Raw genomic sequence first — 15,616 nt, forward strand, 5'->3', positions numbered from 1 at the left:
CACAGGCAATATTATTTGCTTACAAAAGTGGCCCCAATTTTCTTAACTTTTAACACTACATTAGAATTAAAAACTCTATCAAAATGTATGGAACACTCAATTTCGAATCGTGGAATTTAATAAACCGACTTTGGTTGCAATTACAATTAAAAAATAGACGTAATTAGAAATAACGGCACGTAAGTTTAGCGCTCACCTTGAAGTGGAGGGGATCTATTTGAACGAAATAAAGGCGAACTTGCCGTAAAACATCACCAAAGGTCACCGCTAGACTTACGTGCCGCGACTACTACCTAGGTCCTAGGTACTTGAACATTTTTATGGAACTACATATAAAGTTTTAAACATTTGTTCCTAAAGTTTGTACATTCTAAGAATTTGATCTCATTGTTACAAATAAAATTTAAATAAATAAAGATATTGTTCGTTTCAAGTTTTATTTACTTATTCTACATAGTACATTCCACGTTTAAGGACGACTACTCAAAGCACTGAAATAGTTTCAAGATTTAAAAGAGTGAGCGTGTCTGACTATTTAATTATAAGTTAGGAAAACTTAAACTCACTCTGAATCAGGATAAGCGAACAGAAAAAGTATAGGCGAATCTCACAAAGATCAAATAAGGTTTGTTTACGAGTTTAATCTTAGTTTAATGCTCTAAGGTTTACTTTTAAAATTAAACACTCAAGAAATTTTTTATTATTTATTCCCAAATAAAACAATTATAAAATTACCTACAATTAACAATCAATAAATAATTCGAATATATTGTAATGATTTGTCTAGTATTTAATTTTAAACTACGCAATAATACTACCGCGATATTCCCGCCAATAAAAAATATGGCGGACGTACGTCACGTGCAAGTGGGATAGCAATCGACTATTAATATATGTGCGACAGAGATACCATGATAAGTACAACTATACAATATTGTTTAGTTCGAATCTACATTGCAATAATTTACTAAATTTGATACATTGGCAGTAAATTAATGTTATAATATAGTCTTGATCACATTTTATACATAGATACTTACTTATAGAATTTATTTAAATATAATACAATAAAATTTGCTAAACTGGTTTCAAATTAATTTATATAAATGGCAACAAATAATGGCTGATAGTCATACAGCGTCTTCGATTTTAGTTAAAGCTACAGAATAATATACTAAATTATATTTTCGAATTTAGTACATGTAATAACTCAGGCCCCGGAATCACTAAATCTATCACGAAATCTATTGTGTCGTGGACCGATCGGGCCGTTCGGGACAAAATTAATAGCATTTCTAACAGTTAACGACAGTGCTGATTTGGATGTATTAAGTATATTATTTTATTTATTTTTAATTGACTTTAAATATAAAAATGCAAACCTACTTCAATATTTCAAATTAAATACATTTTTTAACGTAAAAACACAATCCCGTGCAAATAACCGTCATCTTCATCGTTCAAAGATCTATCATTTTTCCCAAACGATTATTTCTATTCGTATTAATCAGTTCTTTATAGAAACGAATCTTCAATGGCGGCGCTTATCATTCCCTCTCGCTCACACACGGCCGTACGGTATGCAAAAAAAAAATGGAAAAATAAAATTACTAAAATGTATTTGATTTTCCCTATAATAGTTTTTATCATAAATTTACAATGACAATTATGCATTTGCGAAAGTAAATAATGTTTTATTGGAATTTGACAAAATATGTTCTTTGGGGAAAGTTGTTCAGTTTTATGGGCATATTACAAGTATTATGGGGATTTTATTACATTCTGTATACGTAAATATGATAAATCATATAAATACACAAATACAATAACAAAAAAGTTTGCCAACAAACAATTTGAAATAATTAATAAAATAATTATCAATTTACGTTATTTTTATTTTCTTTTTTTGCTGATCCTACCATCTGTCAAAGTCAGCTTTGGCCGCCATTGAAGATTCGTTTCTTTATTGAACTGACTAATAACTGAAATTTTCAACTCCAACATCATTATTCAATAAAATAACATATATCTACCCTCATAATCATTCCATACAATATATAAAAAATAAATTCATAATATTATATCAGTCTAAATTCTGTAAAATCTCATATTATATATTATTCTGCTATAGTATTAAAATAATATCAATTGTGTACATAAATAAAAATGCTTCATTTGTATCAATAATAAAAATTATACTTACGACATATTTAAATGGTATACAGCTATCTCTTTCATTTATATTCAACGAATAGAGACAACATTATCTAATAAATATTTTCCTATTATGTATCATGGGACACTCAGTATTTATTTTTATAAAAAAGCCAACTAAGTATGTCCCAAAAATCTTCTTCAATACATGGATTATAAATTTTCCCAATTCCAGAGACTATCCGTTGCAGAGATTAGCTTGTGCAAACATACATTTTTTACATAATAAGCCCAAATAAAACAATTAACTAGAGAAACATATTGAATCAGTCTTGTGCTTTCTTTTTCTCTAAACTTCTGAATTCTTCTATTAACGCCTCTTCTTCTATGAAGGGGAATGAATCTGTAAAAAATATAAACAATTTGTTCATGTTATACCTAATTAGCTTTGAGCCGCAGTAGCAACTGGATCTATAAAGTATTTTTTATTGATAGAATTAATATGCAACTTACAAAAAATGCAGGTAACTTCGTCGGAAATAATACAATTTCAACTCAGATACTTTCAAAAATTAAAATCACTCTCAAAACAAATAATTACCTACTCAATATTTTTTTAATACATTCAACAGTTCCTTATATAAAAACAGACAAACTAACACACTTGCACTAGAACAAAATGTATCATTAGAATATAACTTACCTTCTCTTTCAAGCTTAATCTTGCCAATTGGCTTCTTCTCATCGCCTGGTTCGCTTTTTATTTCCTTCTTGAAGTTTTTCTGCAATTATTATTATGAATTTTCAATTTAACTAAAACTAAACAACTTTTTTGAATGATCTGTAATTTATGGTGTAATATACAGGGTGTCCCTAAATTAACACATGATTGAAAAGAAACAAACTTAATTTTTAATTAAAATACATAAAAAAGAGCATGTCAGAAGTGAAACTTCTTTGGCAAGATTCAAAGAAACCAATATCGTCGCCTTACTCCATGACGTGACGGTATTGCCATGACGCGACCTTGAAATTTTACTCTCAACGCGCCTTAAGTCGTTGCAACTATGTAATTATTAACGCGATATTATGTGTAAAACTAAAAATCTAAACAAAACTTTTAAAATAAACTTACCTTAATAAACTCAGGCAAGCCATCTTGTAAGTGATACCAGCTCAAAATGAACACCAGTGACGTAAAAAACAGATTTGTGGAAATACCTGAAATATTAAGATAGTTGTAGATTATAGACTAAAATATTGAAAATAGTTTTATTTTGGACTAAAGTAATTTACTTATATCTATTTCTTTTCGAAATGTTGCGTATAATCATAGGAAGTTTAAAACAATAAACGAATAAGCCAGATTTTAATTGATAGATAAATGGAAATTAGAAAAATTAAAACAGATTATGTTAAAATAGCTATTAAGCAAAAGTATGGTGCACACCAAACAAGCGATGACGCGAATGAATATTTAGTAATGAATTTACCTTCGTAAAAAATGATTCCTGTTTTTTTTTAAATTGATAACTAATGAATTATTCGCGTGCATAGTAAGTAAGGAGAGATGACAGAATAATATAAATAGGAGTAAGGATAAGAATAAGCTGGAATAGGATAGTAATGAAGGATCGTAAATACTGTATAATGGCCGGTTTACACGGGCTTAGTTCTAAATGCTTCGTATTTGTCACAAGCCCTAATATTAACAAGTGAGAAGTAACCGTTCACACATAGGAGCCAGTAAAAGTATAAGTGACCAGCCATTCGATCCAGCATTTTCACTTGTCGGTAAAACTTGTCAGTACAACTTGTCACCAATTAACTTGTCGAGTTGTTGACAACAGGTAAGCAAGAGACCACTCTGTCATATATCGACTGGTCGCTAATATGCTCGATTCACTCATACTATTGGTGAATAGTACAAAATACAAATGAATTTAAAATTAAATTTTATTTAAATTGACTGGCCGGTTGGCTTGGTTGGTAGTGGCCCTGCCTTCCAAGCCAGAGGTCGTGGGTTCGATCCCCACCCGGGGCAAATATTTGTGTTATGAACATAGATGTTTGCTATGTGTCTGGGTGTTAATTATCTATATAAGTATTTATTTAAAATTATACATGTATGTTTATCAGCCATCTGGTTTCCATAACACAAGCGAAAGCTTAGTATGGGATCAGATCGTGCCGTGTGTGAAAATTGTCCCGAAATATTTATTTATTTATTTATTTTATTTATATTCTAGTGTTGGTCAACACTATTACTACGCACTTATCTCACCGTATGCATTGGGACTTTGGATTAGTGACAAGCACTAAACACTTAGTTACCCTAGTAAACCGGCCATTAAAGCACAATAAGCTTTAAGCAATGTTAGTAGATCTTAAACTAAATTAGCATTACAAACAAGCCCCCTTACTAAACATTCTCACCGAGGAGGGCGGAGGCCTTCGGCCAGTAGTACATTGCGTAGCGGAGCCCCGAGAAGTGCGCTTCAATGTGTAGCGAACAAGAGTGTACTTGTACATAGCGGGATTGGAGCTCTACGTACGCGTCTGTTACTGGTGTGTTCTGGTGTGTAAATATATTGTTACAAATAGGATTATATCGTTACTAATACATATTATATCGTTACTAATAATATTATATCGTTACTAATAGTATTATATCGTTACTAATAGTATTATATCGTTACTATAGTCCTTTCCACCTAAGATGATTTCTGTGACACATCGATTATTGACACGTGTAGAGATGTCGGTTACTGAAATCGTATCAATTGTTTCCGATAATCGATAATATTCTATATGGAAATGAAATCGATTTGAATAAAGTACCAAAATTAGTTTTTTCGGCATTTCGCCAACAATTAACTAAGGAAACTTAGCAAACAACAGCAACAAAAAGTCAACAATAACAATTAGTAAAAATAATAGAATACCACGTAAAGTATCAATATAAAAATGCAACTTGTATACAAGGCTGACGTACTCGTACAGACGATTGACTCGATTGACAAACGATCACAAGATGGGCGCCGATTATATGATTTTCCAACTCTATGATTTTTCAACGATCCATTTCATGTACACGAATTGCGTAGGTATTATATTTTTGTGTTATTTTATTTTATTTTTCATTATATTAAACTAAACAATACTGTTTTTGATTTATAAGCTTAAGATGTTTCATTTTTATATTTTTGGTAATAATGCCGCCATAAAATAAAAATATTATGCACTAAAATTATTTTGACGTTTTAAACATAAAATACGTAATTCGGAACACGATGAAGTGTCACAGGAATCATCCTAAATGAAAAGGACTATAATAGTATTATATCGTTGCTAATACATAGTATAAAATTGTTACAACTTAAAAAAAGCGTGTGTGCCGGGCACACGTGGCAGAAGTGAAACTTCGTTGGCAAGATTCAAAGATACCGACAGTATTGCCATGACACGAAGTTATCATTAAATATCGATGAAAAGCAATTTAGCATTTTTTGAATGTTTTTTTAAATGTGTTTGTTCCGACACTTTAACAATGTCTGTTTAACTTGAATGAAATATCTTCGTATCTTTGCATATATTATTAAAAACCAGTTTTCTAAGAAACAGAATCTTTGAATATTCAACTTAACGTATATGTTAAACAAATGCGGGTATATGCATATTTTACTAACAGGATCATCTTCGAAATGGCTAAACAGTTCCACTTGAAGTTCTTGCCTCTCGTCCTCCAATCCCGATAGGAAGAGAGGCGAATACACCGCTGTGCGGATGTAATAGTGCAGTCTTGATCTATAAATAAATAAGAAATACATATTATTATTAGGGTGTCCCAGTTATGATGGATAATCTATCTCTATAAAAAAGAGCGTATGTGCCGAGCACAGGTGTCAGAAGTGAAACTTCTTTGGCAAGATTCAAAGGTGCCAAAATCGGTAGAATCACCTCCACTTACACAGAAAATTCTACCTTAAACGACTCGCGATAGACGCATGTTTTTGTAAAATTTATAAAAATCAAAAAATTCTAGCTTTGTGGCCATAACGGCCTCAGTTTAGTTCCTATTTCTAATTTTATTGTTGTAATGTGACGAATAAGGCAGAAGCACTTTATTAATTTAAACGTTAATTTAAAATATTTGTGCTACAGTGCTCTGTGCTATCTGTATGCTTTAAACTATAACCTAAAAGTCAAAAGAAACTTCTACACTAATTTTAATCTCCTACCCCTCTACTATATTACATTATTTATGTAAATATCAAGAAAAATGTCTTCGTAACAAAGTATCAAATAAATAAATTATTTACGTACCTATAACTGAGCATAGCTGATCTGCAAGAAGACGAAATTAAAGTCCCGCCTTTCCCGCGCATTTGTAGACATACCATAAACATCCCTGAAAAGAAATAAAGACATTAGTTCCATAGTTTATGCATTTATTTTTCTGTTTATAAAAGGCAAATTTAGAATTCGAAATGCAATACAATTTACAAATGTTTTAATTTTCATACATTTGAAAATTAATGAAACAAAAATTTTGTTAAAGCTGAATCCTGCTAATGCTATCTATACAGAAAGATTGTAAAGATGAATGAAAACTATTTGTTGTTTCTTTTTCAAATGTTTTTAATAAATTTCTCTGTATATAACATAAATTAACAGGTATATTAGTTTAACTGACATGCAATTAAAGACGCTGGCTCTAGTGACACAAACAATTAAATTTTAGGTCTAGAAAATACAGTCAAATAGATATTAAATATATCTAGATAGTATATGAGACTGAATTAATGAATTCTCAAGCATACAGAATAAATTATAATTCAATTACATTGTTTGTTTTATTAATGAAATTGTGGATTAATTATTAATTAATAGCATGATAATCAGTATTATCAAATTAATAAACTATAATTTGTGTACCACACGTGAATGGTTTATATTATACTAGATATCCGCCCGCGGCTTCGCCCGCTTTGGCTAAAACATATTAAATTATATACTAAAACCTTCCTCTTAAATCACTCTATCTATTAAAAAACCACATCAAAATCCATTGCATAGTTTTAACCCATTGACCACCGAGCGGCCCGATCGGGCCGAGACACAATAGATTTTCTATTGTGTCTGTGATCCGAGGACTGACGGATTAAAGATAAAAGCATACATAGGGACATATGGACAGAGAAAGCGACTTTGTTTTATACTATGTAGTAATAACTAAGGTGTGGCTATTATAATAATTTATAAATATTAGTCAGGTTATAACTTTTTATTAATCTGTGATATTAATTTCAGTTATCATTATTTTGCTAATGTGTTCACTTCCATTATAGTATAGGAAATAACTTGAGTTTACATAAAAGTAAAACAAATGATAAAAGTAGTGTCCAATTATAATATCAAAAATAAAATTTATCCAAAATTCCTATGAACTTTGTACTTAAAGAAGTTAACAGTTGCTGAGCAAGTTGGAAATCAAACACTTGTTTCTAAAATAATTGCTTATAAAATACATAATTAAACACTTGACCGTAATTTGAAGCTTACTTATTGAGAAGGTACCTAGCTTTTTCCGCCTATTTTCCCTCTCTTTCTCGTTGTATATATGCTATCTCTCTCGCACACGGCACACCTCCCACCAGGTGGCGCGGCCGGCGCACGATAATGTGCAGGCGCTTGATCTTCTTCATTGGCGTCTAGCTTCCGCCGCGAGAAGGTTGTCTACAAGACTACAACCTTGGTGCTATTAAGTATTGCTTAAAGCAAGTGCTAAAAGTGTTAAAAAGTGTATCCCGTCGGATCGGTACAGTGAGTTATTTTTACATCTATTCTAATAATATTTTACTTAAAAATGAGTAAAAATCTTTAAAGTCAACGGTATAATCGTTGGACTTTATTTAAAATGCTGAGGTTTTTAATGAATCCTTCAGCAATAGTTTATTTTTCAATATGCTTAAATACTTAATAGCATGAATAAAGATATTTAAAATTAACGATACAACCGTTACATTTTACTTGAAATAGTAACTTTTCTTTTGAAATATTTCATTATGCAATATGTACTAATTAATATTTGAATTTTTAATACTGTGAGTAAAGCTATTTTAACGGTGTTACCGTTCGGCTTTACTCGAATCGTTAATATTACTTTTGTGATTATTTGATATGATATATCAAATACCCTCTCTTGTATATAGATATTTTTAATATTTTATTTCATTTTTAATAATGTGTTTTTATTACAAGGGTACAAGTGAATTTTTCGTGGAAAAATTACAATTAATACTTAGTATGGATATGAGCCAACTCAAAGCTTTACAGGCATACAATCCATTGCTACGACTTTATTACATTGTCGTTATCGCTAGGAACGGTTCGGAATTCCTATCATAGTTTATTACTAAAAATTATCGAACGAGATGAGTCAGCTCCAAGAAGTCACGACATGTCAGAACACGTTGTGATATTATTTTATAAATCGTACGGGAGTTACCGCTCAACTGAATAATGATGGAATTCGCTCATGTATAGTAGATACGTACCATGAATGTTCCACACATTCAAAACTATCCGTAGTCTATACGTGTCCTTTTATGAGTATTATTCTGATCCGTTTTTATGTGAAAATAGACATATTACACACGGCTAATTTGATTGAAAATTACGTTTCCTATGTTCAAATGATGCAACTTTTTTGTTAAAACGAGTAAGTACCAAAAATTTTACAATTAAATTCTTTGGTTTACTGAACTTGTGCTGAAAGGGTTATCGTATAATAATTATCGAGATATCTTAATATAATTAATTAGATTTAGATACACTTATTTCAAAGGATTTACAATTCACTTCTAACGTTTTAGAATAATATTATAAACTTGTACACCTTGACAAAAAGTAAAAAATTGCGGGTGAGTGGAGATTATTTTGTGCAATTAAATATTATAACGTCCTACGACGGTATGGTTGCGTTCGTAAGGAATGTTAACGGATATAAAGCAACTAAATGTTACATCGATTGCATGAACAAAAATAAATATGAATCGAAGTTCATTTTAAAATTTAGTGAATTGATTTGAATTATGAATTTATTAAATGTCGCTAACATTGGAAAATAAGTTAAAGGACCTTGTTAATTGCTATATTATTTAAATGATTATTTACTGCTATTTTTATATTAGCACTAAGGTGTATTCTTGCTCGAAGCAGAATACATAAATGTGGCCACTACTCCTCGCAGGGGTTAGCCAGGTCAAATTCACCCTCGCAGGGTGTCTCTTAAGCATTTTTTGGCAGGCCCTACTTATTTCTAGTTACAAACATCCCTCGCGCAGCTGTCGCTCGCAGGGAAATGGTGCAAATATATATCGGCCCTCGCGGGGCTTTGATTACAATCGTCCCTCACGGAAAAGATGGTGCGAATATATATCAGCCCTCGCGGGGCTTTGATTACAACCGTCCCTCATGGAGAAATGGTGCAAATATATATCAGCCCTCGCGGGGCTTTGATTACAACAGTACCTCACGGAGACATGGTGCAAATATATATCAGCCTTCGCGGGGCTTTGATAACAACCGTCCCCACGGGGAAATGGTGCAAATATATATCAGCCCTCGCGGGGCTTTAATGGCGATTGGTGCAAATATACAAAGGATTGATCATTAAAATGATCATAGATATTTGCTTTTGTCAACGAGGACCCACGAAAGAAGTTTTGGATATGACCGTATCGGATCTTCACTCTTCTAAGGTAGGTAGAAAAAGGTTTTGAAATCTACTTCACAGTGGGCAGTATAGTAAATGACCTAATAAAATACAATAAAGGTTAGATACGTCAAATAATGGGCGCATGAAATTGATACTTCGTATCCTAAAAGTTTACGCTTCAGGAATCAGGAAACCACCATTGGTTTACCAATTATGGAAATTGGAATTGAACAAATTGTATTTACCAATGCAAAGCCTAATCACAACAAAGGAAGGCGAGTCGGATCAAATATCATCTCGCAGATGATTTGTGGCGGTGGTTTCGAGGATTGTCACCAAGCCTTGTGTCAACGGTATGTTTGGTATCGTAATTAAATGGCACTAGCCGACCAATTTTCATATACAAACATCGGAAGAGATTTTTTAATCGCAAAGCGATTGAATGTAACAAATGACGATTGATTACGTATAGTTGACCTCTCATAGGCCTATTTTAGTTGCCCGGTCTTGTAGGCAATTTATTTGACTCGTTTTTCAACCCATTTGACCTCATTATTGCACCCATGAGATTTTTCTTCGGGGCTCAAACAATAAATCGCTGAGGGATTAGGATAATCGTTTGTTAGACAAGTTTTTTGTCATCCCACCAGGATTATTATATTGTATAATAAAGTTATATACAACTATTAACGTAAAACGTTTAAGTACTCAACGAATGCTGAGAATACTGACTGTTGAGTTACATAGGATAGAGGATAAATAACGGAAAGTCAATCTTTCCAAACAAAAGCCTCTTATTATTAGATATTACTTGGAACCCCTACCCTTAACGAGAAAGCTCTGCCAAATGACTTCTCATTTCTTTGCTTTGAGGGGGGGGGGGGGGCAATAAATGAAATGTACAGGCTATACGGCTTTTAAAATATAAGTCTGGTAATCGAACTAAACTTTGCTGGTTTAGTTCTTGCTATATCGCTATCCGTGCCTGCTTCTCGTGTTTACGGGTGAATTAAGTTTATCAATAGTCATAAATGCAATGCTATTCAGAGGATATACTGCATTTAAAACATGACAAAGTCTGGTAAGCGAACTAAACTTTGCTAGTTTAGTTCTTGCTATATCGCTGTCCGTGGCTGCCTCGCGTGTTTACGGATGAATAAAGTAATGTCCTGTCTTCGCATCCACAGCTAACTGTCCTATACTGTCATAATCTTAACACAGATTCATTCGACATAGCTCCCCACGAGCTCAGTTCTTCATTTTTGCACTCGCACAACTGTGGACAACACAAGAGCAATGCCTCCATTGGTAGCAGTCACAATCAAGGGATAACTAACCTTAGGCTAGCCATATTACGGATGTTGGAACAACCGACTATATTCAGGGCAATTTTCTTTGTTCAGTGTAACGTTTAGACTGTCGTAGCATTCCTACGGAACAAAGATGGGATCAGATCTGCATCCTTAATGCAGTTAATCGAAAGGAGATACTTTCAGACGACGATAGTATTCAAAACCCACCATATTCCTTAACATAATAATGCATAGTTAAGCTTATAATCTCTCTTGCCATTATGTCAGTTAGAGACCTGAACGACGCGATAGAGTACCGCTATTTCAGTAGTAGTAACACCTAGAAGGGTGAAGGTATTCTGGAAAGCGGAACTGAAGGCCCGGTCAGCAGCATCAGCCACCTAATAGACAGTGTTCAGTGCTGCACCACTATAATCTGCAAAATGACTCTGACGGTATGAAAATGTGGAGTACATTTTCAAAATATCAAATGATATAGTTGGAATAAAAATCCTATTTGCCTCCGTCTATCCAAAAGACATACGGAGTAGCTAGTAGCAGTTGGTTGAATTAGAATAAAGTAACTATAGTTAAAATCCTTTGTTACTGACTGGATAAATTTGGCTCTTTTCCTATCTGACGTTCATATAGCTGTTGACTGCCTAGTGTTGTGCACAAACACTATTATTATAAACTAGCGGTCCGCCCCGGCTTCGCTCGTGGTACTTACGTTTTCTCTACATAAAAACCATCCTCGTACTACAAGGAATATAAAAAGAATTATCGAAATCGGTTCAGCCGTTCTCGAGTTATGCGCTTACCAACACATTTTGCGATTCATTTTTATATAAGTATAAGAATAAGAAGATAAGTCACGTTATGTAGTCCCGAGGCTTTCGGTATATAAGTTCTGATGTAAATCATAATTATATCTTAAAACCGAATTGATTAAAAGTAACGTACTTGGCTGTAGTAATTGCAGTTTTGGGACACAGATAAGCTCCTTATCATTTTAGTCTCTTAAGTTCAGTATATTTGTTTCCAGTACAGAGTTTATGACCTATCAGTTTTAAATAAATAATTCATGCATTGTACTGAAAGTACTAGCCATGTTTAGATTATGATTGGTGGCGTTGGCTCTAAACATTAATAGATACCGCACGGTTTGGTTGGATGTTAAAAATCTGTATTATAATTAAAACCGTTTACCTGTTTTGATATTTTATTGCCTTATTCAAGGGGTGACCTTTTAAATTTATTTCTGACCCCAAAAGTAAGGACCAAGTTCTCTTCTTGTCCGCTTGTAGCAGGTTGGGTTAAAACTGTGTGAGTTGAGACAGGTGGTAATTCTATGTTAAGATGATTCAATTGTGCTTCTACAGAGTTCTAATTGAATAAATAAAGGTTTGAGTTTGAGGTATTTTTGCCTCGTCGGGATCAGCTGTTGCTTCATTTTGTAAGTAACATCTAAATGCGTAATTGAAAGTCGTTACTGGCGCTTTCGCAGATTTACGCTAAAGATAGTGAAAATTGTAGTAACTTTAACTTTTCAAGCCCAAAAGGTTAACTAAGGTACGCTTGAACCAATCTCATAAGTTCTAATACTTTTAATCATTATGATTAACTTTTTGGTTCTTATTTGATTAACTTTTCATCTGGGATTGTTAATATAAATAATATAAAAATTTGTGTGATTTATTGGTATACTATCTGCACACCTTACTCTTTCAAATAAAGAAATAAGTAATTACTTATGTACCTATTCAAATTCACATTGGCGTCCATATATTGTACACCAGGTGGGTAACAAACAGGTCTCAATAAGTAAGCTTCAAATTACGGTCAAGTGTTTAATAGCTGTGTTTTACCTGAAAATAAAACACATATTAAATACTTACCTATATTTGAAGCTTACACTTAACGTCCACCTGTTGAGGATTTCGACTCAATGAAGAAGATCAAGCGCCTGCACATTATCGTGCGCCGGCCGCGCCACCTGGTGGGAGGTGTGCCGTGTGCGAGAGAGATAGCATATATACAACGAGAAAGAGAGGGAAAATAGGCGGAAAAAGCTAGGTACCTTCTCAATAAGTAAGCTTCAAATATAGGTAAGTATTTAATATGTGTTTTATTTTCAGGTAAAACACAGCTATTAAAGAAAAACCTTATTGTATGTTATGTTGAGTAAGTTAAGTAATGTTTGTTGTGCAAGTTATTTTAAACAAGTTCATACATAAATAAATAAAAATAAACAAACCTAAGTTCTTATTATTTGGCGATTCAGGTACGTCCATCACTATTTTGATCCTGTACGGCTGGCCTGACATTAGTACATAGCTGCCTTTTGTCAGCTGTACGTAGGCGTAAGGAAACGAACATAGACCCATTTGGTCTTCGCATGATCTATAACATATAAGATTCATACAAAATATGGTTATTTATATCAATAATAACAAAATTGTATACACTAGTGAATTTAAACACACGACTTTATAGTCTTCTAAATACAACAGATTCTGCTGTTACAAAAGATATAATATGATAAACATAAACTAGCTTGCTTTTTCACATTCCATTTTACTAACAGCAGTGACTGAGACAAATAGGATAAAATATTGATGTATATTAAACTAACTATAGTATCAACTTATTGCATGTTATAATTTGGATACTCTAATGCTGTCAAGGTTTTCACATAAAACAAGTAAACATTAACTTACTTGAATTGCAAATGAACAGGCCTCACATGGGTTACATTTGGCATGTATGTGTAATAGAATATAATGTACATAAACACTGAAATCCACAATATAGCCGAAAAAAACACTAAAACTATTCCCGCTCTATACAACAGATCTTTTATGCTTGTGATACTATCATTTGTTTTTCTCTTATACCCAATATATTGATCGGTAACAAAACTTTCGACCGGTCGACTGATAAAATCTCTAAATACCATAAAAGGGTTCAAATAGCGTATAAGCGACATTTTTTGCTTCGTTCTGTGTTAGAAATAATGTGACTTTGATACAAACGGTCAAGGAAACGGAACTAGGATCTATCGGATTGATAACGTTGATTATTATTTCAACGATAATTTATTAAGAAGATAAAACATAACGGGGGCGACGAATTCTGATAACAATACTATGTACGAATGGCCAGTAGCCGCCGAGTATCTTAGAGATAATTAAATGGGACAAAAAATGTACATGAAGAAAAGTTATCACAAAAATTCAATTTCTCTTTTTTTATTTACAAAATACAAGGTGAAATGTCAAATTATAATCGGTCGTAGCCGGTGACAAGGACTGTCAAGTGGATATATTATGACATCTATTGTTATTTAAGTCAGACTAGCTAGTTGCGTTCAATTTATTGGAAATATACGGGGAAAGTATACTGAAGGATAAATTCTAAATAAAAGGAAATGAAAGTACGTAGTAACCCAGGTAAAGTCCGGTCGCGGAGCAGGAAGAATTTCGTACATTAACCTGTTATTACCTGTCACTGTCACTCCCTTGTAAAAATAATGTGTCTTGCTCGCACAGGTGCAATGACCGCCGTCCTTAGGGATTGTAAACCTTTAACCTGAGAGCGTAAGGTTTGTGTTTGCTTGATTGGTGTCAGGTGTTCAATTATGATTTTGTGAATTCAAAATTTATAAGAATAAACCTCAAACTCTTTATGTCCTATCAAAATCCGCCTAAGTCGAAATCGCGTGTTAGACTAACGTATTTCTGTAATATTGTACTGAATAGTAAATTATTTTTTAAAAAATAAGGTCATATAGAAGTTTCACTTCTTATGTGTGTCCACGCACACTTTTTTTATATAATATATCGTTGTTATTGAAAAAGTTAAAATGTAACTAGCTATTAGGTGATTCAATGAAGAAACGAATCTTCAATGGCGGCCAAAGCTGACACTGACGTATGGTAGGGTCAGCAAAAAAGAAAATAAAAATAACGTAAATGTTTAATTATTTTATTAATTATTTTGAATTGTTTGTTGACAAACTTTTTTGTTATGGTATTTGTGTATTTATATGAATTATCATATTTACGTATACAGAATGTAACAAAATCCCCATAATATTTGTAATTAGCCCATAAAACTGAACAACTTTTCCCAAAGAACATATTTTGTCAAATTCCAATAAAACACTATTTACTTTCGCAAATGCATAATTGTCATTCTAAATTTATGATAAAAACTATTATAGGGAAAATCAAATACATTTTAGTGATTTTATTTTTCCATTTTTTTTTTGCATGCCGTACGGCCGTGTGTAAGCGAGAGGGAATGATAAGCGCCGCCATTGAAGATTCGTTTCTTCATTGAACTGCCTAATAATAAGTATTGTAAATGAATAAAAGACATTTATTTAATAAATTAGTAAAAAAAATTTTCTCCTCCAAATATTTCATGTAAACTGCACTTCATT

At 32.6% G+C, this 15,616-nt stretch overlaps 1 protein-coding gene across 1 annotated transcript; it reads right to left on the reverse strand.

The window, feature by feature from the left end:
- Positions 1–690: 690 nt before the first annotated feature.
- Positions 691–14,478, reverse strand: Seipin (lipid droplet biogenesis associated protein seipin). Its single transcript, XM_089711972.1, has 9 exons — positions 13,890–14,478; positions 13,427–13,572; positions 6,481–6,565; positions 5,844–5,961; positions 4,591–4,729; positions 3,290–3,375; positions 2,858–2,936; positions 1,973–2,557; positions 691–1,494 (listed from the first exon to the last, which is right to left on the reverse strand). The coding sequence occupies exons 1-8, from the start codon at positions 14,156–14,158 to the stop codon at positions 2,481–2,483; spliced, it is 999 nt and encodes a 332-aa protein (XP_089568098.1). The 5' UTR covers positions 14,159–14,478; the 3' UTR covers positions 691–1,494; positions 1,973–2,480.
- Positions 14,479–15,616: the final 1,138 nt, after the last annotated feature.

The sequence above is a fragment of the Colias philodice genome, chromosome 27, assembly GCF_061535455.1.
Source record: "Colias philodice isolate Cphi_HAF_F1 chromosome 27, ilColPhil1 Martin Lab GWU primary, whole genome shotgun sequence".
Classification (NCBI taxonomy): domain Eukaryota; kingdom Metazoa; phylum Arthropoda; class Insecta; order Lepidoptera; family Pieridae; genus Colias; species Colias philodice.

Excerpts from the sequence above, each read along its gene's own strand:
- Seipin (XM_089711972.1), bottom strand. The coding sequence starts at position 14,158 with ATGTCGCTTATACGCTATTTGAACCCTTTTATGGTATTTAGAGATTTT. Across the intron at positions 2,937-3,289 it reads GCTTGCCTGAGTTTATTAAG|AAAAACTTCAAGAAGGAAAT; the intron begins GTAAGTTTATTT and ends TAATAATTGCAG. Across the intron at positions 2,558-2,857 it reads GATTAAGCTTGAAAGAGAAG|ATTCATTCCCCTTCATAGAA; the intron begins GTAAGTTATATT and ends TATTTTTTACAG.